This window comes from Musca domestica, unplaced genomic scaffold, assembly GCF_030504385.1.
Source record: "Musca domestica strain aabys unplaced genomic scaffold, Musca_domestica.polishedcontigs.V.1.1 129, whole genome shotgun sequence".
In the NCBI taxonomy this organism is placed as follows: domain Eukaryota; kingdom Metazoa; phylum Arthropoda; class Insecta; order Diptera; family Muscidae; genus Musca; species Musca domestica.
This window is the reverse complement of record NW_026712171.1, coordinates 1055748-1082162: the sequence shown is the minus strand read 5'-3', so window position 1 is coordinate 1082162 and position 26415 is coordinate 1055748. Positions and strand designations below refer to the sequence as shown.

At 33.4% G+C, this 26415-nt stretch overlaps 1 protein-coding gene across 3 annotated transcripts in view; it reads left to right on the top strand.

The window, feature by feature from the left end:
* Positions 1 to 24204, top strand: part of LOC131800450 (proton-coupled amino acid transporter-like protein pathetic) — a 76123-nt gene extending 51919 nt beyond the window's left edge. For 2 of the 3 annotated variants that reach the window (XM_059118427.1, XM_059118428.1), the window contains exons 2-10: positions 757 to 998; positions 1159 to 1232; positions 16422 to 16517; positions 16604 to 16754; positions 19247 to 19453; positions 19518 to 19969; positions 20033 to 20176; positions 23309 to 23420; positions 23498 to 24204. In XM_059118427.1, coding sequence (XP_058974410.1) covers positions 984 to 998; positions 1159 to 1232; positions 16422 to 16517; positions 16604 to 16754; positions 19247 to 19453; positions 19518 to 19969; positions 20033 to 20176; positions 23309 to 23420; positions 23498 to 23689 — 1443 coding nt within the window. In that variant the 5' untranslated portion in view covers positions 757 to 983 and the 3' untranslated portion in view covers positions 23690 to 24204. Of the gene's footprint in view, positions 1 to 756; positions 999 to 1158; positions 1233 to 16035; positions 16342 to 16421; positions 16518 to 16603; positions 16755 to 19246; positions 19454 to 19517; positions 19970 to 20032; positions 20177 to 23308; positions 23421 to 23497 lie in introns of those variants that run through there. The other variant, XM_059118429.1, reaches the window with a different exon arrangement.
* The last annotated feature ends 2211 nt before the right edge of the window (positions 24205 to 26415 follow it).

Genomic DNA, 26415 nt, shown 5'->3' with positions numbered 1-26415 from the left:
CAACTTTTTTTTGTAAAATTGCATTTTCAAACGACACCTTGTTAGCTTCTGCGGAGACATTTTGTTAAGGCGTATTATCTTACAAAGACCTATGTCTTTGTACCTTATCTCCAAGTTACCATATTTTTCGCACAGAGGTCCCACTGTTAAGCTTGGCTTTTTTCGAGCAAATTTATTTCGAATACTTTTCGCACAGTGGTACTCAATGAAAAAAAAAATATTTTTTTAAAATGTCGAAATTTTTCGATTGTGCAAATTCATTTCGTTGAAAATTTAAAATTGTAAATCCTCAAGGACATTGTAAATTTATTTTGGATATACCTTTTTTAATTGTTTTTATTTGTTGATCAATTTTTTTGTTACATTACAATGATGCTATGCTTATTGATCAGTATTTTTTTTAATCAAAAACAATAATTTTTTTTTCACCCTACATTTGGTAGCCTCTGGGGAAACCTGGAAGAGGAAGCGTATTATCGCACACTTGACACAGACATTTCATATGTAGAGATATATTTCATTAGGAGGTAACAACTTATCCTCATGTATTGTATTTTTTTGCACAGTGGACATTACTGTTAAAATAGATTTTTCCAATAAATCGAAAATTAATTTGAATAAATCGAAATTGAAATTTAATTTGAATGAAATGTCTCGTCAGGACTGACATTGCCACCATATTTTCTACCTATTATGAGAATAATATCTAATCACTAAATCTTTCTTATAATCAAATTTTTCTCAATTTTTTTGCAGTTTTCCCAATAAACAACGGCCCTTAAACCTTGACAAAAAGTAAAAGTTTTACTCTGGGAATCTATTAAAATAGCGGAAAAACAATACAACGCCACCACCAATTAAATCACTAATCAATATTCGAAAAGAAACATTTAATAGAATTGTGTGAAATCATTTATTTCTTTCAACCGGATATTTCCAGTTACAAAACCCACTGAAGAAAAACTACAACAACAACAGCAAAAATGGTGAACATAACTGTAAGTACAGAACAATAACATATTGTCTATTGTATTGAATTGTTGGAGATTTTTTAATAGAAAAACAAAACAAAATACATTTATTAAACATATTTTTTTATGAATTAATACAAATTGTTTGTTGTGTTTTCTCCTCTTCTTTCAATTGTCCAAATTTTAGGATAGCGGCGGCAAACATGCACCCCAAGAAATGGAACAATTCTTGCCCGGAGATGGCTTGGCCGGAAACACAAAGTAAGTACATGTATGATACATACAGACATACAATGTATGAATATATTTTTTGTTGGCTTTGTTTGACTTTCTTTGTCATGTGAGTTTGGCGGGATCAATGTGCTTGCAGCACGTGATGGAACTTTTGCTGCCGAAATTCGGCAACACAAAGGGAAATCATGTCATATACAAATTCCATAAAAAAATTATTTGGGGATTCATTGAAGAACTTTTCTACAAGTTCTACAAGTTCAACAATTAATTATTTATTAGAAGACCATGAACGGTAATCATCAACTATTCAACTGAAAAAGGTCATCTCAAATGTAACAAAATTGAGTTTGAAACCCATACAATAACTCATGCGAAATATATGTGAAACATATCGATTTGAAAAAATGGTGAACAAGAAGAAGTGAAAGGAAAATCTTATCACAATATTGACATATGGATGTCGTTACCATCTAATTTATTTGGACATGTTGAAAATGAAATGACCTTCCATCTTGTGGTGTTGGTCAAAGTACGGACAAGAAATTTTTGGCGAATATTAAAGCTATTACCCTCAATTAGGTTGGAAATACAGGCTAAACCCTACAGAATATGTGCGGTATATATTTAAATACTAGCAAGTGCTCGCTACATTGTCAGCGAACAGTCTACCTTAAAATTGTTGATTTATTCCAAAAGTTCGTGTTAGGCATTTTTTTCGGTACTGGCACAATTTGATCAGTTTGACAACGTTTTTTTTTTTAATCAAAACTCGTTTTAAATTTCCAGATCAGGTTTTATATATTATTCAAGTTTTTTCTTTTTCGAAAAGAATAATAGGAAAATGTTTACCTTTTACACCAAAAAGTCTTCAAAATCATACTTTTTGAAGTTTATCGAGGAGGATATTTATGAAACCATTGCACAATGGACCCACATCGATTTTTTTGGCTGTCCAAAACTATTTCAATGTCTCCATACATAAACCCTAGAAACCAGTAGTGACCTCATTATAAAATTTCTGAAATTCAGCTCTATGCATGCACCCAATACCAACATTTAGTTACGTTTAGTACGATTTTCCAAAGCAATCTACATTTCTTAATACTAAATACCAAAAGTGATACAAATTTAGTACTATTTGTACACGTATAGTACACATTTGCAAACCCACCACCACATACCAAGAGAGATTTCAATTTCAAAATTCCAACTCTATCTCCTCACCCAATACCAAATTTACTACAATTTAGTACTTTTCGTACAATTCTAGTACTCATTTAAATTTGATAATTCCAGCCTTATTTCTTCACCCAATACCAAGCCTTAAGACCCTCTTGCAAAATTTCAAGTTTCTAGCTTCAGCCGTTTCGTCTGGACGTTGATTCTCAGTCAGTCATTTCACTACACTTTTTATACCCTCCACCATAGTATGGAGGGTATATCAAAATTGTCATTCCGTTTGTAGCACCTCGAAAAATACATTTTAGACCACACTATGTATATATATTCTTGATCAGGACTTTTGGTATTTAAAATGGGCGATGCAGGTTCATGATTTTAGCGACATTATTCACCGGAATTGTTTCAAAATTTGGTATGTGAAGTTCGTAATTCGATAGTACAGCCTATGACAGTAAATTGTCTGTGCAGCTTCATGTTTTGGTATAGCCCCCATATAACGGTACCTCCCGATATTCGGTAATTTAATGATTTTAACTACATTATTCACCGATTCCTTTTTAAGCTTGGCATTTGAATATTGTAATGGTTTAGAATAAAATTTGCCTATGCAGGTCCACGTCGTCGTACCTAATATAACGGCTGCATTTCGTATTTTTGAGATTTTAAAACATTTTTAATGGATTTTATTTTTTTTTGAAAATTGCCATATGAAATGTTATCACAATCTTGACATGTAGATGTCGTCACCACCGCTTTTATTTCGAGATGTTAAAATTAGCATGACCTTCGATCTCATGGTGTTGGTTATAAAAGAAATATACCTTCCACTGTGCTGTAAATACAACGAAAGCAATCCATACTTTAAGTTTTAAACTTAAGCGGATGAATTAACTACCAAAGGTAGTTAGTGGACAGATGCATACAATATTGACGTATAGATGGCGTCGCTAGTGAAAGTATTAATCCGAATTATTTAAAGCTGCTGTGTTGAAATACATGTGGTCGTTATCTCCTGTATTTTTAAAATTAACTTAGGCAATTTATTTAGACAATCCTTCGATGTAGTTAGGTACTGAATACTCAATCTAGACAGTTTAGAAAGGAAAATATATTTTTATACCCTCCACCATGGGTAGGAGGGTATATTAACTTTGTCATTCCGTTTGTAACACCTCTAAATATTCGTCGTAGACCCCATAAAGTATATATATTCATAATCAGCATAAAATTCTAAGACGATTTAGCGATGTCCGTCTGTCTGTCTGTCCGTCTGTCTGTCTGTCTGTTGAAATCACGATAGAGCCCACATTATTTGACGTAGACCTTTGAAATTTGGCACAAGTGTGTGTATTGTCCCTAGGATGGTTGGTATTGAAAATGAGATATATCGGTCCACGTTCTGGTATAGTCCCCATATAACGGTACCTCCCGATATTCGGTATTTTGATGATTTATGCCACATTTTTTCACGGATTTATCTTAAAATTGGTATTTGTAGGTAATGACGGGTCCCTGAGCGTGTGGCAAAACATTGCATGTATAGGTCCTCGTTTTGGTATAGCCCCCATATAACGGTACCTACCGATATTCGGTATTTTGATGATTTATGCCACATTTTTTCACGGATTTGTCTGAAAATTGGTATTTGTAGGTCATGACGGGTCCCTGAGCGTGTGGCAAAACATTGCATGTATAGGTCCTCGTTTTGGTATAGCCCCCATATAACGGTACCTACCGATATTCGGTATTTTGATGATTTATGCCACATTTTTTCACGGATTTGTCTGAAAATTGGTATTTGTAGGTCACAACGGGTCCCTGAGCGTGTAGCAAAACATTGCATGTATAGGTCCACGTTCTGGTATAGTCCCCATATAACGGTACCTCCCGATATTCGGTATTTTGATGATTTATGCCACATTTTTTCACTGATTTGTGTAAAAGTTGGTATTTGTGGGTCATAATGGGTCCTAGCTCGTGTGGCGAAACATTGTAATTATAGGTGCACGTGTTGGTGTAGCCCCTATATAACGGTACCTCCCGATATTCGCATTTTAATGTTTTTTGCCACATTTTTTCTAATGTTCTTTTACCCTAGGGTGGAGGGTATTAAAAGTTTGGCCCGGCCGAACTTAATGTTTTTTTACTTGTTTATATTAAAAACTAATTTTTCAATGGAAGAAGGTTTATGTATTTATTTGTCATTTTTGCATTACTAAATCCAGAAAATTTAACTAAATATTAATGCGAAAATGAAAGTTACATATATTTAAGTGTACAGCGAGATTAGGACAATTGTCATAATATTAACATATAGATGGCGTTCTTTTCAACCTACGTATTTATTATTCGTTACTCCATAAATCTACTACAACTAAAATCCATAATTAAATTATTCATAAAAAGAATATTACAAATGTATGTGTGTGAATGTGGGGTTTTATTATTTTTTGTTTTCAAAATACAGATGAATCTTCTAATAACAACTACAAAAAATACTGTCACGCATTCAGTGACACATTGTCATAACTTTGCCGTTATTCACTTAATATCGGCCAATTTCGCAATTATCTATTCTAGCGGAAATAATTTATTAAATCTATTGGATGGACAATTGTCAGTTTGGGGATCAATGTATTGAATGTGGAGGGCCAGACATGACAAAGCGAGATATACATATACACGCAACAATGAGTCCAACTAATAAAAGGCATTATTAAATTATTTAATTGTTTCTTAGATCATGGTATGTTTGATTCAAAAAAAAAATTCTCCTTCAATTTGTTTTTGTTTGTCCAAATTGGATATTAAGCTGGTAATTACTGTAAAGGTTCATTTCTGTTGACTTTTTGTAGTTTTTTTTTTTGTATCTATATACACACATAGTTTTTGGAGAGAAAAAATGTAGCTAATCTTAAAAGAATATGGTGGAATGACACTATTTTAAAATTTAGGATCTTGTAAATACCTTGCAATATCATCGATATCGGAGCACAGGCAAGGAATATTCAGAATTAATAATTAATAATTAAATTTATTTGTTGTTGTTTCGTCCCCAAAAAGTATAAACAAACATGTCTCAGTTTTAAGTTATGTTTATGGTCCAATACTAATACCATAATTGTGTAATCAACTTAGCTTTTTTAGTCAATAAGCCTGATATTCATAAAGCTGAGCTGGCGAAGATTATTATACCCTCAGCCATATGGCAAGAGAGGGTACATACATTTGATACGGCCAAAATTTCCTTCATCGAAATAACGGTTTTAGACCCTAGGTCTCTTTGGACCAAATCTGTTTCAGGACATTTGGAGTCGATCTAGCCATGCCCGTCCGCCTGCCTGTCTATCTGGCTGGTGCGCACGATAACTCTCGAAGGAAGTATCTGATTTGATCCAAATTTGGTACATCATTACACAATTATAAAACTTATATCTAGTTTGGTGATGGGCAAAATCGGTATACTCCTTTAGGCAAAAAGTCGAAATTTTCAAAAAAAAAAAAATAATAATAATTATAAAATAAAAGTAAAAAAATACTACACAGAAAGAGAAAGGATAATCCGTTTTTGTTCCATCTTTGCAAGTCCTAATATTTTCATCAGTGCTAGGTCAGGTGCAATGGACAATATCGGTCCACTACATCAAGTATCTCCCCCCAAAAAGGGTGAATATTTTGATTAATTATAACCCTAATAAAATGTTATGTAAGAGTCCGATTGTCTTCACATGACACACATCACAATATTCTTATTAACAAAAAGTCTGGCGTGAAGATGGAATATATCGATCCACTCCTTCTGGTACCTAACCCACAAAGGGTCAACATTTTGAATATCCATGAAGCTTATAAAACGCGAAATTAACATCTGATTCCATTCAGACTTGGCTTATCCCATTATCACTACTAACTCAAGATCTGTTATAAAGAGGGATGGAGATCGGACCTCCTGGTTCCAAATACATCCGATTCCATTTAGACTTGGCACATCTCATCGTTTCCATTAACAAAAGATCTGTTTAAATATAGAGAGATAAAAATACAGAGATTGGACAATTCCTTCTGGAACCTCCCCCACAAAGGGTCACAATAACAAAAACGATCATAAAATCCGAATTAAGCATCCAGTCTTTTTCATATTTTACACATCTCTTTATTTCTACTAACACAAGATCTTCTGTGAAGATTGAATATGTCGGCCAACTCCTTCTGGTACATACGCCATCAGGGGTCAAAATTTTGAATATTTATGAAGCTCATAAAACACGATTCCATTCAGACTTGGTACACAAGATCTGTTATAAATATGGTAGAGATCGGACCATTTCTTGTAATATTTCCCCCCACATAGGGTCTAAGATTTTGAAAAACAAAACGCTTAAAGTTAGCGAAATGAGCAACTAACTCTCTTCAAATTTCACACACACACACACACAAATTTTTGCTAACACAAGATCTGTTACCTTCCGGTACTTCACCCACAAATGGTCACCATTTTCAATGCTATTATCTGTCATAATTTGCGAAACATGTCAGCGATTTTTCTAAAAATTATCACATATCTCGTATAAAGTGAAGGAAGTAACCAAAATAGTCCAACCCTGGCACGTAGCAATATTTATATAATATTTATTTAGTTCCGATACGATGGGATAATATTTGTCCATTCCTACGGAACAGGGTCAACAATTTCAATAATCATAACAGAAGTCAAAAAATATTAAACTAATCGAACATTGGGCTGAGGGTATTCGCATATCTGTCGGGCAAAACCGACTGATAACTTATTTTAATTTTCATATCTCTCCCCATACACTACTGTGTAGGGTAAAATCAATGTTCTTCATGCCGGGCATACCGAATTGTTGTAATGACGTCTGTAGAAAATCGCACATGCCATTGACTTGCAGATCAGCTTTTCTATAACGTCTATTTCTATGCTCGTTCCGCTAAAAATATCATTGCAATTCCAATCACAGCATTTTTATTTTCACAAATATTTGTTATTTTTCAAACCTTCAATTAGTGGTCAAATGTTAATGCTAGCTAACAACAATGGACAGACTTATATATGTACTTACCTATTATAACTTACATACAGGGTGAGATAAAGAAAACTGCAACAAAGTCAAAAGCCATAAATTTTACATTTCTTTTTGTGCCAAATTTTAGAATAAGTTTAGATTTGTTCGAATTGGTCACATTTGGTACGAATTATGACCTTCAAACAGCCAATGAAACCGTCACACGGTCGGTATTTTGGACCATTCCCAGCGAAGCGCTTGCTTGAGGTGATCGACACTGTGGTGTTTTAAGTGTCAACTTTGCTTTCCAAAATACTCCAGACACAATAGTCCAACGGATTGATATCAGAAGATTTTGGTGGCCATTGTGTCCTGGAAAGGAAGCGAGGAACCTCATTTTGTAACCAAAATGCGGCCAACGTATTTGCGTGCCCTGGGCTTTAATACACCCTCCAAAAATATTTGGCATTTATTCTGATGCCACGGTCGATTAATACGAGCGGAGAGCGACCATCGGCGGTTATGGCTACCCACACCATCACCATAGCCGGCTCTTGAGTTCCGGTGGCCAACCAAAGGTCCCCATTTTCAGCTAACCTCTTTCCCAAGTAAATAGATCTTTTTGTTTGTTTACAAACTGCTGGACAACGAATGTTTTCTCATCGGAGAAAACCAAATTCGGCAGTTCACTTTAATTCTTTAGCTCTTGTGATTCTATTTCCTTTCTGTTGCGGTGTAAGTTCTTGCATTTTTTATTGGAATGTCAATGGCTTTATTCCGTGCTCATTTTTCAATATTTGCTGAATGGAATATTGCAATATGTTCAGATTACGAGCTATTTTTCGGCCACCACTTCGGCGCTGGTTTCGATCAAGTCGCTCTTTATCTTTCGAACCATTTCTGGTGATATTGCTGTATTCTTCCGTCCATCTTCCTGACGTCGGGCTGCGCTACCAGTTACCGTGTAACGAGCGATGGTACGAGACACAAAAGATTTGTTCACATTTAACTGCTGAAGTGGTCTAACGATAGTCACTTGCGGTTTTCCTGCCAAATATTAGGAAATCACACTATCGCGATTGAATTTCATTACGCATTATTTTTTTTTCTGGAAAATTCTCACCACGCTTGTAAACAACATAATGAGCTGTCGCTGGAAAAATTTTAACAGCTGTCGGACGATTAACTTAGAAGTGACAGCAGTCTGAAGTTGGTTGCAGTTTTTTCATCTCACCCTGTAATAACCTTATATAAACTACATGTGCACTTATAATGGACAATATTATTATTTGTTATTATATTGCGGTTTTTTACATTGCCTTTTATAATTCCCTTATTAACATTTTTTTTAATTAATATTGTTGATATCAAAATAACAGTTTCATTCCCTAGCACACACAACGAAAAAAAAATATTTGAAGAAATATTTTTCTGAACTTTAGACTAAAATGATCATTGTTTTTTTTTTTTTTTTTTTAACTCAAAACTACGTATTTATTATCAGCAATTCAAATCAATATTTTTTTGTTTGTTTTTGTTATTATTGTTTAGGTAGCTGTGATTTGGTAAAGTCAATTTACGGCTAGGCGTTATAGATTATCAATTGTAAAACAAAAGAAATGACAATAAACTTGACATTAGAAGCGATAATCAAAAAAGTCATTAGTTAAGGCTATTTACGGAACTAGTTTATTTTTTTTTTTTTGTGTTCAAATAAAAATAATCGATAATATTATTTATAATCAAATAATTGAATAACTTCTGCCCAGAACCCAAGAGATTTGCACCAAAAAAAAAAAAAAAAAAAAAATAATAATAATCCGCTTAGGGAAAGTCCTTGGAATAGAATTTTGTGTTTTGTGTTTTAATCACGTTAGATTCAGAACGAATTAAGATAGGAAGCTAAATTTTTAAAGAGATCAGTATTTTATGTGCAGGCAAGTCAAGATCGAAGATGGACTATATCTGTTTATCCCCTGAAAGATAATTGTGTATATGGATCCACGATATCGTCTATCCCCCATGCAACGGTACCTTCCGATATTTGTTATCTTGATGATTTTGGTCACATTTTTCAATGGAATTGTCTGAAATTCTACACAAGGAGTTCCTTCTGAGTTCTTTGCCCCCTGAAAGAGAGTTGTCTATATAGGTCCACGATATCGTATATCCCCCATACAACGGTACCGCCCGATATTCGGTATTTTCATGAGTTTAGCCACATTTTTCAATGGAATTGTCTCAAAATCCACACAAAGAGTTCCTTCTGAGTACTTTTCCTCCTGGCAGAGAATTGTCTACATAGGTGCAAAAATGTCGATTTTAGCGACATTTTTGACCGGAATTATTTCAAATTTCGTGTTTATGCAGGCCCACGTCTTCGTATAGCCCACATATAATGATACCTCCCTTAATTCCGTATTTTGATGATATTAGCAACACAATTCACCGGTATTGTTTCAAATGTGGTAAGCGACATTATTCAACGAAATTGTTTCAAATTTCGTATTTGAAGTTTGGAATCGGTATTACAGATTTTTTGATTTTTTTCGGACCGGCCGAACTTATCTGCTTTTTTACTGGTTTATATTAACATGTTTCTGTCATGACTTCTTACATCCAAAATTTCGCATTGTCCTATTAACGACATCTGTTACATTGTCATTTGAATGTATAGAGATTAAGTTCTTTTCAATAAATTGTAGAATGTTGCCTGAATTTTGCCATTGTGCCAAAGAAGAGTTTTCAGTTTCCTACAAGATGAGTTCTTTCTCATCAATTAGCATTAATTGCAATCATTTAGCAAAAATAATTGCCCGCCCAAAAGTATGCTTATAAATTTACATTTATCATAAAACAGCTCCTTACCTAATATCCATATGAAGATGGTGCTGGACATAACATGGCGGGTCACACAGGAGGCGAATTAATCGTCTTACGTTAATCCAATTGGTTTCTCTGGTAGTTTACATAAAGCTAATAAAATGGACGAAACTTGCACAATTTGTATTTGCATTGTTTCAATTATATTTGGGAAATTTTTTCCAAAATGAAAAATAAGTTTTTGACGTCGAAAACATCAGCATTTTTCAATATTGCCATATGCGTATTTTTTGAAGGCAGTATGCGTATATGAGAAATCCCTTTCAATTGGGCATTCGTGATCTATCATAAAGGAACTTATCATCTCTCTCTTTGAAAAAATGCGGCTTATGTTCTTGGATATGTTCATCGATAAAGCCTTATCGGATGCTACCTTTTAATACTATTCTATTTCCTAGAAATGTGTATGAATATAGAAAAAGTAGGCACCCTATGAATTTAAATTTCTCAGAATACTAGACTTCCGACCAATATCAATATTATGATTATATTTTTCAATAATTTATAGATTTATTTAAAATTTATCTTGGAGACATTTCGAAGTTCATACACAGTTTAATAACGATTCATTTACTTTTACCTGAACTCTAATTGGAAATATTGATTTTTTTTGACTGTAGTACGTAAATGGTTTACGGGACTTAATTAACTCGGGAATTTTATTTTGCCAATTTCATTTAGACTACTCATAAAAAGGTTAATCCAGCAAAAGACTCTAATGTAAACATACCATTATATTGAGAAGTATATTTTCGTATAAAGTTGATTTGCAAGGTTTTCCCTATTAGACCCCTCCACTGATTCTTCATTTCGTCTTATCTTAGGTCAGTTAAGGTGCTATAAATTTATTTTGTTTGGACTTTATTCAAATATAAATTGAATTTTAAACATGGTTATGCTAATTTATAATAATTTAGAATTCTGTTATTTATTTATTTTTTTTTTTTCACTTGAATACGCACGTATTTCAGATTTGCTTATGACTAAATGCTCGTTTTATAACAAAAGTGAAATTAAAAGCGAAAATAAACGTAATGCATTTATATGAATGCAAAGAGGCGGGGCTATAGGAAGATCTGCATTACCGATACGTAAAATCATTGTTGCTGCTCCGTGGGTCACGGTAATCATTAAGTTTAGGAAGACGCAAACGGTTGTCGGTGTATTCATGAAATTTTGGGACTTCAAAATAGCAATTTTTGTCACTATCTAGCAGAAAGGTCTGAATATGTGAGATATTTTCTTCAATATCGTTGAATATAAAGGAGTAGAGAAATAATTGAATGATAGACTCACAGAGTATCAACGCCCACACGAAACGGCTGAAGCTAGAGTCTTGAAAAGCTCAGTCTCAAATTCGTATTGAAAGGATACGAAAAGTACTAAAATATATTAGAAATTGAATACTTTGTAGTGAACAGACGGAATGAGCTGGAATTCTAAAATTTAAAATGAGAGTCACTGATGGAGTGCAGGATAGATGTACCGAAAGGTTTTTTGGAAATTCGAACTACAAGATTACTAAACATCTAAAACGGTACCATTTGTATTATGTGTATGGATAGAGCTAAAAATCTGAAGTTTGGTATGAGAATAAAGGTTGGAAAGTAAGTGGTTTTGGAAATGTGGGCTAAGTGTGCGAACTCTACTAAATGGTACTAAATTTTGAACAGTTTAGGTTTAAGGTGAACGGATGAAGCTGAAATTTTGAAATTTGGAGTCCCTTGGAGTCCCTAGTTATACCCTACAACACTATGTGTTGGGGGTATTATAAGTTTGATTGGGCCAAAAATTATGTAACACCTCGAAATATTGGTTTCCCACATTGGAAAGTATATATGGGTCTTCCTAGCTCGCCGAGCTGAGTCGATCTAGCTATGTATGTCCGTCCGTCCGTCTGTCCATGTTAATTTGTAATCAAGCTAAAGGTCGCAATTATGAACCGATCCTCACGAAATTGAAAATGGAGGTGGGGTTAGGGTCAGAATAGAACCCTATTGTTTCGGACATGATCGCACTATATTTAGGGGTTGAAATGGACCTGATTTTGCAGTTGCTCCATAGGTCACAATTATGAACCAATCGACGCGAAAATTTATATGGAGTTAGAGTTTGGGACTGGGCAGAAACCTATCAATTTGAGTGGCCATCGGACAATAATTAGCGGGTAAAATAGACCCTAACTTTTATGTTAGAAAATAGGAAAATTTCCACTAAACCGCGAATATTTTTAATCCCAGCCAAATTACAAAAACATTAAAGAATCACTTCTAACCATTACAGTGATGCTAATAGCCATGAAATCGGATATATATCAAAATAGGTGCAATACATATGTGAACGAATTGATCTATTTTTTTCTGCTTATAAATCAACAACCGCTGGGCCGATTTTCACAATTCACATCAATTTGGAATGGTCTCTTGCCAGAAAACGATAAAATATAAGAAAATCGTGGGATAATATACCAATAAAAAAGTTATATTCTGTTTAATTTTTTTCCCATTTTTGTCATATTTTTTATCGCATGCGATTTTTTCAATTTGACTTACTATTTTGAATTTTAAATTTTCTAAATTTTTACACCCCCCAACACTACGTTTTGAGGGTATTATATGAATGTCGCAATTATCGTCCGATCCTCACGAAATTTTGCATGGGTGTGGATCGGACTTGAAGCCTATTGTTCTTAGGATTTGCATTTAGAGGTTTAAATGGCTAAAAAATTTTACATTTTTCTAATTTTTGTAGTCGTTCTAAAGGCCACAAATGAAAACTAATCGACACGGAATTTCGCATCGAAAGAGAGTTGAGGACAGAGAAGAAGTCTAGCATTTTGGATGACCATTGGATTATATTTAGTTGTAAAATGGACCACAACTTTCGTGTGCAATTGTTTTTAATGCTTCACAATACTACGGAGTGCGTAAATATTGGCCAAATTCTTCGGGTCAATAACGAAATCTTCCAAAATGGATTTGTATATAAGGGGACTTCGAAAATTTGTAGTGTTGTAGGGTATCACATGGTCGGCCCCGCACGACTATAGCCTTTGCTTACTTGTTTTTTGGTAGGTTTGTACAAAGACGTGGTTTTGCAAATGTCTACAACAAGTGCACGAAAAATACTAAATAGTACTAGATTCGGTACAATTTAGCATAGGATGAACGTATGATGCTTGAAATCTAAAATTTGCTATTAGGGTCGCTGCTCATGTGTAGACTGGACATAATGTGTACTATAATTGTTTAAAAATTACTAAATGGTACTAAATTTTGTCCTGGTTGAAGGGATAGGAATAAAAATCTGAAATTATATATTTATATAACTGTTGGTATATGAGGTTGAACTTAGGCGGGGCTTTAGAAATGCGTGCCGTTTTTGTATGAAATGTACTAAATTTGATATTGTGTGAAGAAATAGAGCCGAAATTCTCAAATTTGATACTGAGGTCTCTGTTGGTATCTGAAATTGAGCTATGGAGGTGGTTTTGAAAGTGTGTATTATAATTGTACGAAAAGTATTACTTGGCACTAAATTTGGTCTTGGTTGAAGAGATTGCAATAAAATTCTGAAATACTAAATTGAACTAAATTTAGTATTGAGTGAATGCAATTAGCTGGAATCCCGAAATTTTAAATTGAGATCTCTGTTGGCATCTAGTGTTGAGGTCTACTGGAGGTTTTGCAAATTTGTACAATAAATATATGAAAAATACTAAATGGTACTAAATTTGGTCTTGATTAAATGGGTAGAGCTGAAACCGTGAAATATTATGTTGCGATAACTGTTGGTTTTTAGGATTGAGATTTGAGACTGTTTTGCAAATGAGTACTAAAATTACACGATAAGTACTAAATGTTACTAAATTTGGTATTAAGTGAATGTATAGAGCTATTATCCCGACATTTGATATTGAGGTCTTTGTTGTTATCTGGTGTTGAGATCCTGCGGTGTTTTTGCAAATGGTACTAATTTTGGGTCACTGTTGGTGTCTAAATGGAGAGATTTAGCCGTTATATTAGAGTCTACACGACGACGTGGACCCACATTGGCAACTTTTGTCATAAGCCATTACCATATTCAAATGCGAAACAAGATAACCAGACAATTTTCTGTCATAGGTTCCTTTACGAACTTAAAATACTAAATTTGAAACAATTCCGGTGAATAATGTCTCTAAAATCCTCAAAATACCCAATATCGGGAGGTGCCGTTATATGGGGGCTATACGAAGACGTGGACCTGCACAGGCAATTTTCTGTCCTAGGCCGAACTCTCCACTGTGAACTTTAAATACAGAATTTGAATCATTTCCGGCGAATAATGTCGCTTAAATCACCATAATACCGAAAATAGGGAGGTACCATTATATGGGGGCTATAACAAAACGTGTACCTACATGGCCCATTTTCATTACCAAAAGTCTTGCAGACATAATATACATTTGAGTAAAATTTTATCAACCTACTTCATTTCGTTCGGAAGCTAGAGTGATTTCCACAGATGGACATCCCTTAATCGACATAAAATTTTATGCTGATCAAGAATATATATACTTTGTGGGGTCTAAAATGTATATTTCGAGGTGTTACAAAAGGAATGACAAGCTTAATATACCCTCCATACTATGGTGGAGGGTAAAAAAGGTCCTCCTTGCTGACGAAGTTGAGAGCTCTTGCTAGTTTTGATATAAGAAAAAAAAAACACAAAATATATTTTCAAAAAATTGCCAGTACGATAAATTTTCCAGTTACCATCCCCTTACCTTCCTCTCCTACGAACAAATACTTTCAAATTGGGGGTATTTGGTTATGGTTGTGCTTTCAGTATTCTGCAGTGTTATTGAAATTGACATTGTTAGTTTTGTAATTCATGCACACCCCCTATATAAATACGCCTATACATCGGTACCTTTTTTTTTAATTTAAAAGCTGTATTCATTTCTATGACCAACACTGTACCATCGAATGAATTTCTTATGTATGCGCCTAAAAGTATGCTTTAAATTATTGATAGTCCATTGCAGCTCAGTGTTTACATTGACAGTGAAACTATTGCTGCCTTAGAATGCGCGTATGTCGTTCGCATTACATATTTGGAGTATATTGACTTGTTTCAAATTACCGTTTCTATTGTTACAACCAAATTCTTCTACAAATGGTAATAGAAATCCACCAATGATAACTGATTCAAAGTAAATACAACAGCGACATGCATTACAAAAGCTGATGCAATGGAAATGTTCAATGCAGTCAGTCAGTCATACGGTGAAAGGAGAGAATACAGTGTGTTTAGGTGCTTCCATTTGCAGTTTTTTTTTTTATTGACCAGACATGCATACGTACACACATACCACATTCTTTACCGTTCCATGCAACAAATGCTGAATCGGCATTTTGCACACAGTGTTTGGAAGTAGTTAAATTGAGCGTTTAAATTTATAAATTTAAGAATATTATTCCAATCAATAGTTTTTTGACATTTTGTAAATTAAAAATAATGGGCCGAAGAGGGGAAGAGCTTTGCTAATAACCGCCTGTGAACAAAATTTTGGCGGCGAGTTAAGAAGAAGACGCTTTGCGCTGGATCGTTTTTTATTTTGTAATTTAATTGAAGCCCGAAATTTGAAACTGCCAACGCACACACAGACTGGCCGATCAACTAGCCAAGCAATTAATGTTGTTGCTGCTGCTAACGCTGCTGCCATTTGTGACAACAATTGAATGTTGCTCGTTTGCTTAACTCGATGGTGTGGTGTGGTGTTGGTTTGATCGTGTTGCTACAGCTTGTTGATAGTTCAAAAGAATTTCACTACAAATTTAGCCATCGGAGAAGATAGTTGGTCATTTCAAGCTGCAGCTCTGATATTCTCTTAAAAGGAAATTGTCTTGCCTTTGCTAGGCATCAGTTGTCGTTAAGGTTTCTCAGAGTTAAGTTGGGCGAAAAAAAAAAACGGGAATTCGACAGAAATAAATAAAAACAAAATAACAATATTAAAACATGGCAAAAATGAATGAATCCTTAAACGAACCCATGGAATTAAGGCAGGTTTTGCATTGTCATTCGTTTTTTTAACATTTTTGAAAAAAAATAATAATTTTTATTCCTTTCCTTTTCGTTACAGATACAAAATCCAGCCGCGTAAAGATGCTGAACAGGCTGCCTTGAATCAAACAGATTATGATCCATTTGCTGACAGACAAAATGAACATCCCACAACGTAAATTTCTTCCCATTTTGATTTGAGGGTTATGAAATTTTAATATTTGAATTTGAATATTGAGTTTTTCTTATTTTCTTTTCCAGTGACAGCGAAACGTTAACACATTTGCTGAAAGCCTCTTTGGGTACTGGCATTTTATCCATGCCCATTGCTTTTATGTACTCCGGTATTATAATGGGTATTTTTGCAACAATAATAACCGCCTTCATCTGTACACATTGCAGTTATATTTTGGTAAGTTGTGAAAATTGACAGTGACAAAGGCATAAATTATTCGAAAACCCCCGGTCAATTTGACAATGTGCCTTTTGCTTTTATTTTGAAATCTCCAGTTATAAAACGTTCGAAATGACGTACGTACTTTTCTTCTGTGAAATTGTATAAAAATTCATCTGCAATGGCTTTTATCATTACAACGCCATGGACTTTAAATAATTTAATCGAGTTTTTCAAAAAATAAAATAATCAAATTTTCCGAATACGTGAAAAATCGCCTTGATTCAAAAAGTGTTCATTTGATCAAAAAAGTATCTGATATCAGCTGAACCGAATCCATTGCCGAAAAGCTTATTTCGAGCATTGCGAAAGCTAGTAGTAAATTCTTTTGTTAAATTCGTTAATACCAGTTCAAGATCAGACTTGGATGTCATTTTAGATTTTAAATAACCATCCCAGTGTGTCCGTGTCCGGTGTGTCCCAGTTTCAATATCTTTAATACCTCAAATAATACGAATTGATTAAGTACAATTGTTCCTTGATTTTCGCCTAAAAGGATTCTCGTAATTTATATTGCCAATATATATATTGTCTTTATGGTAAAAGAAACAAAAAATCAAACTGTCAAATATTGTGGTTACCCAAATTCGTGGTGTACAAATTTTCTTAAGAGAACGTAGGAATAGAAGAAGATGGTCCAGTTTTAATACCCATTTGTTGTAACAGGCACAAGGAAATGAAATAGATCCATAGTTTCTTTTGATGATCTCCATAGAATCACATTCTGAGTCGATTGATACATGTCCGCCTGTCTGTCCATGAATATGTGGTAAGCGAGTACAGGTCGCACTTATTGTCCGATGAAATGAAATTTTCCACAAACCCTTTGTTTGTTCCAAGAAATAACAATAAGAAATAGGTAATGGTTGGTCCAAAAATATATCTATGTACGATTTAAATTTTATGGTGCGCTCTATGTGTAATATTCGTTCAAATCATATGGATTTGGATGTCGAATTTGGTGAAAATCCCTTCAGATACAGTTATAGCTCCCATATATATTGTTAATCTAATTTGTTATTTTTATTTCCCACAGCCGTAATATGAACTCAATAACAACGCTATTGGGGACAAGATATGAAATTCTAAGACGATTTTGCCCTGTCCGTGTGTTGTTATCACGCTAGAGTCAAAACAAATAAAGATAGGAAGCTAAAATTTTGCATAGATCAGTCTTTTATCTGCAGCAGGTCAAGTTCGAAGATTTTTAATGAAATTGTCTGAAAATCCACACAAGGACTTCTTTCTGAGTACTTTACCCCCTGGCAGAGTATTGTCTATATAGGTCTACGATATCGTACATCCCCATATAACGGTACATCCCATATTCGGTATTTTTTAGATTTTAGCTACATTTTTTAATGGAATTGTCTGAAAATGCACACAAGAAGGTCTTTCTAAGCACGATATTGTATAGCCTCCATACAACGGCACCCCCCAAATATTCATTATATTCATGATTTCAAATTTCGTACTTAGAGTTCGCGATAGGTGTTACAGCCCATGACGAAAAATTGGGTATGTAGGCTCATGTCTTCGTATAGCCTCCAAATTGTGCCTCCCAATTATTCACCGGAGTTGTTTAAAATTTCGTCTTTAGAATTCGTAATGGGTACTACAATCGATGACAGAAAATTGCCAATGCAGGTCCACGTTCTCTTATATCGCCCATATAACGATACCTCCCTACATTCCGTATTTTGATTTTAGGTGCAATACTCACCGGAATTGTTTCAAAGTTTATATATGAAGTTCCTACTGAGTAACACAGCCTATCGCAGAAAATTGTCCATGGAGATCCAGGCCCCCATACATCGGTACCTTCCTATATGCGGTATTTTGATGATTTTAGCTTCGTATACACCAAAATGAATCTTATAAATTCGCTATTTTTAAGATTTTAGCTGGATTTTTAACGCATTTAATTTTTTTTTTTAATTTTCAAATTGATTCCAAATGGTGGAGCGTATTTAAAGTTCGGTTCCCGACCGAACATACTGCTTTTTACTTGTTTTTATTTAAATACACGTGTCTATCCATATATCAAGAAACGTGGTATAAATCAATTCCGCATATATTTTATATTTATATTTTCTTGCATTTTTTCATATCGGCAGAGCTAAAATGCGGCAACTTGAAACCTACCAAACACGTAACAACATTTTGTACTCAAGTTTGAATTTCACATCACAATGTGTGGTGTTATCCATTTTTTCAATGCATATCAGTTATTGATGTTAAATGAAATTAAAAAAAATGCTATCCATATTTGCTGATGTAATGTGAAACATTTTTTGGTTAAATATTATGGCAGGGGAATTCAACAAAATTCTTATTATTATTTTGCAAAATTGCATTTTGCAAATTGCATTTTTTATTTTTAAGTTTACATATTCTCTTTTTATGCCTATTTTTTATTTATGCTTCCATTTTCTCTCGTCTCGTTTCAGGTGAAATGTGGCCACAAACTGTATTACAAGACACGGCGTTCACAAATGAGTTTTGCCGAAATCGCTGAAGTTTCATTTCAAAATGGTCCCAAATGGTGTCGTGGTTTTGCACCGGTAGCAAAATTCTCTATTTTGTTTGGCTTGTTCCTAACCTATTTCGGTACCTGTTCAGTGTACACTGTCATTGTGGCTAAGAATTTCGAACAGGTAAATATATTTTGGAAAATTGTTGTCCATTACTTTTACTAATCGGTTTTAATCTCCCTTATAGGTCTTAAATCACTGGACCGGAACTGAAGTTTCGCTACGCATGCTCATCTCTTGTTTACTCATACCCTTGATTTTGCTCTCATGGATACCCAACTTGAAATATTTGGCACCCGTTTCTATGATTGCCAATGTTTTTATGGGTTTGGGTCTGGGCATTACCTTCTACTATTTGGTACAGGATTTACCCTCCATTGAAACCAGAAATTATTTCCAAATGTCAACACTGCCGGCATTCTTCTCGATAACCATTTTCGCCATGGAAGCCATTGGTGTTGTTATGCCATTGGAAAATAATATGGAAAATCCACGTCATTTCTTGGGCATTTGCGGTGTTCTCAGTCAGGGTATGTCTGGGGTCACCTTGATCTACATGTTTTTGGGTTTCTTGGGCTATTTGCGTTATGGTGAAGGTACCGAAGAAAGTATTACCTTGAATCTGCCCGTTCATGAATGGTAAGTTGTTTGGAGCATACTCAAATGTTTCAACATTAAATTTGTTTTGTTTTCCGTTTTTAGGCCTGCCCAAGCTGTTAAGGTTTTGATTGCTTTGGCTGTATTCTGTACATTTGGTCTACAGTTCTATGTTTGTCTGGAAATTGTATGGGATAGTATTAAGGAAAAATGTACCAAACGTCCAATATTAGTTAACTATGTTTTAAGGTAAGTTCAGGTATTTGGTTGCACTCTGAATTGAATTTTTACAAAAATTCAGAACTGCAAGAATGCAAAAGTTTTTAATGGGAAAACTGATTTTGCCTTGATGGTATCGAAAAAAAATTGCAAAACTAGTAAATTCTTGCAGGTACTGGAACAGATCATTTGTTCGTAAAATACGGATACAAAATGCTAACTACTACACTTTCACATAGACTTACGATCAGCCTGTTGTGTAGCAATTAGAAAAACGGTACTTCTCACATGGATACGCAGCAATAAAGTGTATGACAAACTGCACAGAGCTAGGTCTATTTCTAACAAAAATAACTCAAACTTTCTCTCTCTCTCTGTTGGAAAAATCGAAGGAAAAATAAATCCTCGCAACATTTCTGCACTAATGCAAGCTAGACTAGTTAAGGCTTTAGGCGCTTTTAATGCAACAACTCAAGAATATCCCTGATGCGGCTGTCTGGGTTCTGACACTTCAATACTTGCTCACTACCATATTAGGTTCAAGCTTAAATTTCTCCTCGAAAAGTGCTTGCAATATTGAAGCAAATTGGCATCCATTGTAGATATGTTGAGTGTCCTATCCAAAAGTTCCAAAAATGGCAAAAATGGCTCGAGTTCAATGATCTCTATTCTTCCTTATCTTCTTGTTAGTATATGCATTTTATTCCAGAAGAAATGTGGACTATAAAGCGGGAGAAACCAAACTTCCCATTCACAACAATTGAAGACCAGAAGGTCCTCTCATATAAGAACAGAAGGTCTTCTCCTAGAGGACATAGTTTTTTACCCTACACCATATAGTGGTAAGGGTATTATGTCTTTGTGCATTTGTTTGTAACATAGAGAAGAAAGCAAAATAGATCTATAGTTACTTTTGAGGATTCTCATAGAATCACTTTCTGAGTTGATTTATTCATGTCACTTCGTCTGTCCGTCTAATCATGTATTTTTGTGAACAAATTGCAGGTCGCATTTATTATTCGATTGAGATGATTTTTTCCAAACAATATTTGTTAGGCCCAAGGACGAACTCTATTGAAATTGGTGAGAATCTGTCCAAATTTAGATATAGCTTCCATATCTTCAACCGATTTCGAGTTTATGCACCAAATGGCTAATATGAGCCCAAAAGGACTGCATTTTGATACTTCCAATGGAATTCAGCCTAAAAGCAAGTACTTTAAATTTTGCTCTCATATATATATTTCATCCTATTTGGTCTTAAAGTCCCTCTCATGCGTAAAATGCACCCCACAACAAGGAGATTTGATATTGGACATCAGGTCCAGATCGGTTCAGGTTTTTATATACCTTCGGTACAAATCTTCAACCATTTTTACTGTTATTGTCCAAACATATATTAAATACCAGCCTAAATTGGATAGATTTTTTTCATATTCAACCATTTTTTTTCCATTCGGTGAAACTCGGTCCGGTATATGTATTGCTCCAATAAATATTTTTTTTATACAATCATGCACTATAATCATGCATTCCGTCAAATTTGTTGAAAATCGATTGAGAGTTGGATATTGTTCCCAAATTTTGACTACTATAAAACCATGATACGCATTCAAATGAGGTTCAAGTTGGTATGATCTACTTCACATAAATACCCAATATAAACCTATTTTTTGTTACGGGAGCTTTACTAAATATGCATAGTGGTGTAGGATATCATATAGTCAGTCCCGCCCGACTTTTTACCTTTCCTTACTGGTTTTCTTGTTGGGTTCGTTGATCGCAAAGTGTTTTTGGTACTGATCTCCTCTGATTTGAACAGTCTGAAATACATGACACCTTTCTGATCCCATCAAATGTGGGTATCACTTTGTTTTTGTTTGATCGGCCCTAGCATCTGATATAACATTTTTGTGTCCATTTCATTAAGGAACAACTAAGTTTGGCCGAGCTGAACTTTTTTACCCTCCACAATTTGGAAAGTAACTCATGTAAATACCGAAATTTTAGATCCTAAAAACGGAAGTGGAGTGTGCGTCGCATCCAGTTCAACTTTCAAACAATTTGGCTTCAGTTATCAAAATACCGAATATCGGGAGGATGGTGACATTGACTTATATAGAAATTTGTTCAATATAAGCAAAAGAATTGATTACGATACCGCTCTACTGAATTTTATGTAGTTCCATCAGGAAATTTGGCCTTAATCGTCAAAAGACCCAATATCGGGAAGTACCTTTATATAAGGGCTATGGGGAAACGTGTACCTTTATAGACAGTGTTCTGTATCAAGATATAGAATCCAATATGAACTCTAAATATTGCATTTTAAACTATTCCGCTAGAGGTTGAGCTGAAATTCATCAAAACACTGTATATGGAGAAGGTACAATTATATGGGTGCTATAGGAAAACGTGGACCTATATAGGCAATGTTCCGGCATAGAATATATTATGAACTCTAAATACCGAATTTGAAACTATTATGCTAGAAAGTGTGGCAAAAATCGTTAAAATATCTAATATCAAGAGATACCTTAATCTGAGGGCTATAGAAAAATGTGGATCAATATACACAATATTATGTAGGTATACACAATATTATGGAGGTAGATCCCAATATAAACTCTAAATACAAATTTTAAATTATTCCATTTAAAAATGTGGCTATAATCGTCAAAATTCCGAATTAAATGGGGACTGTAGGAAAAAGTGCGTCTATAAACCCAAAGTTCTGCCAATATAAACTCTAAATACTGAATTTTAAACTATTCCTTTAGAATGTGTGACTAAAATCGTCAAAATACCGAATATAGGGAGGTACAATTACAATACGAACATTGTAATGTTCCTACTTGACCTGACTGCAGACAAAAGACAACTCTATTCAAGATGTTAGCTTCCTGTAACATGTCGATTGGAACCTACAACAGACGGATGCACGGACATGGCTAAATAAATTTTACACTGATCAAGAATATATATAGTTTATTCGGTCTAAAATGTTTATTTCGATGAGTTACAAACGGAATGATACACTTAATATATGTATGGTGGATGGTATTAAAATACAGAATTACAATTGCATACCAATTGTATATCCTATTTAAATTATTTTCTTCATATAAAATTAATTTTTTAATTTCCAAATTTTATTTTTAGAACTGTTTTGGTAACCGCTGCTGTTGTTTTGGCTGTGTCAGTACCTACAATAGCTCCATTTATGGGTCTTATCGGTGCCTTCTGCTTCTCCATTCTTGGTCTAATATTCCCCGTAAGTTGTGAAATATTTAAAATAATAATTTTTAAAAGTAAATTACAACAAAAAATTTTCTCCCTTTCCCCACACAGGTTTTCATTGAGATGGTCACACATTGGGACACTGGATTTGGTGCATACAACTGGATTGTATGGAAAAATATTGTCATCTTTTTGTGTGGCATTGCTGCCTTAGTATTCGGCTCGAATAGTGCCATTGCTGATATTATGAAATTGTATTCAGATGATACGAGTGCAGCACCAGTTGCTGGTGGAATATCATAAGAAAACCCGAAAACTCCAAAGTTGTAAAAAAGCAAAGATGTTATTTACAAAATGAATCTAGTATTTGGTGCAAAATGCTATTTTTTAGAATATTATTATTGAAGAAGTGGAAGAAGAAAAAAAGACACTTAATTTTGTGAAGCTTTTTTGTGTTGTTTATATAACTGCTCCCTAACTATTGTTAGTGGAATATCTCTGGAGCTTAAATTACATATATATATATATATATATAAACTTGCACATAGCAATATCAAGACAAAAAATATAACAACATCTATTATTTTTTTAACAAAATGTTTTATGTATTCAAAACAACTACATTGTGCACGCTTTTTGTAAGATATCTTTAAGAAGAACCACATCTACCGCAACTACATAATTAAGAAAATCCTGCATGATCTTTTTAAGAATATTTTCTCTAAACGAAACAGTGCCTTTATTTTTATATAAAACTCTGTTTCCTTTGTTTTGTAGTAACAACAAAATTATATGAATAGAATATATATATATATATATATATATATATATATATATATATATATATATATATATATATATATATATATATATATAACAAAATGGATAAAAAATTTAGAAATTTAATATTATATTTATTAATTATCGTTTTTATTTTCGCTCTTTTTTTAATTCTATCTTATCTTTGTTAATTATGTTCCAAAGATAATGTTCTACTTTGTATTGCTATTTGCCTGCTCTTTTTCGTATTAGAGTCTAGTGAAATAGAATAGAAGTTCATATATTTTATGTAATATTTAATTGCAGATTTATTTTGTTTTATACATTTTTTTCTTTATCTCTATTTTTTTAAATACCTCTATTTTTATTTATAAATTCAAAAATTTATTGTAACAATCTCAGAATCAAAATCAAGTAGGAATTTTTGATACAATTTCGGGAGTTAAAAATACAGAATCGAAGGAACTTATAAATAGCATTTATTTTCCAATAACTTTTTTAAGAGTTGTATTATTGATATCGAAATCGAATGTATACAAGTGTCCTTTGATTCTTAATATTAAAAAAAAAATCGATACCATTAAACATACAAATATATTTGATTAATTATCAGTGGTTTTTATATTTTTTTTTTCAATTTGCAAATTTTTTTTTTTGTTTTTAATCAATCAATTTAGTTAAACAATAATTGTTTGTAAATCTTAAACAAAATAGTACTCATCAAATTTATAAAAGAAAAACTAAATATATTATTTTTATTTATTTTTTACACAAAAACATGGGTTTTTATTTAAGTGGATTTAATAACAAAAGAGTTGGGAGGGGTCGGTTTAATGGCATGCTATATCATTTTGGGTATATTTATATGAATTAAAGTTTGTATTTGTTGGCGCATTTAATATTTTTATATTGGGAAATACTATTAAAATATTTAACCTATGTAACAAATAGTTTTCAATTCTTGCTATGCGAACGATACATAAATTTTAATTTAATTAACCTTTACTTAAAAATTAACAAATATATTGACTAGTACATACACTCACTAGCAAGTGTCCGCTACTTCGTCAGCGAAAAGTGAACCTAAAAATTTTCGATTCGACAATTTATTCAATTTGACAAAAAATTTTAAACAAAACTTCATACATCGTACTAAGTTTTCAGAATCTTTAATTTTGAAGATTACCGAAGACGATATTAATAAAGCCAATGTACCCACATCCAATTTTTCTCTCCAAAATTATTTCATTGTCTCCATATGTAATCCACTTGAAACCAACATTGACCTCAATGTCAAATTTCAGAATTCCCTCTCTATTCCTTCACCCAATACCGAATTTAGAAGCATTTAGTTCTTTTCGTACAGTTAAACATCTGTATCAAATTCAGGATTTCAACTCTATTCCTTTAACCAATACCAACATTTAGAACTTTTCGTACAGTTCAATATCAAATTTCTCGGTTTCATCCCTATCCCTTCACCCAATACCATGGTACAATGAAGAGAAGGTAGGTCAACTTTAAAAAAAAATTGCAAGTATAGAGGTCTACCTGTTTGGCTTGTAATGTCAGAATTAGTATCAAAACAATAAGAAATCAAACAACTTGTTGCATTTATTTTGAACAAATAATTGAAAACCGCGATAATTGAATGAAAGGTCAACACTTCTTTTCAAAATCATGTACTATATATCTCTAAAGGATTATTTCGCTACAAAAACCCTAGATTTTGTCGATGCATACGTTGAAATAAACATTTTGAAAACACCCGAATTTGAAGTTTTCTGAACAATTTTTTTGTTATTGAAAAGAAAACACATACATAAACAAATAAAGATGACATATTAAGCCAAGAAAATAAAAAAAATTAAATCATATGGTATCATAGCCCTACCTTGATATCATTGTACCATGCCCAATACCAAATTTAGTACCATTTAGTACTTTTGGAATAATTATAATACTTATATCAAAAACAATCTTCGTTTCTTAACCACTGACACCAATAGTGACATCTGTATCAAATTTAAGGATTTCAGCTTTTTCCCTATATCAAATTTAGTACTTTAAGTGCAATTACTTTAGTACAATTTCCAAGAACTCCATCACATCTCAATCGCAGAGAGACCTCAATACCAAATTTCGTGATTCTAGCTTTATCCCTTCACCCAATAACAAATTTAGTACCATTTAGTACTTTTGGAATAATCATAGTACACATTTCTAAAATCACCTCCATATCTCAATTC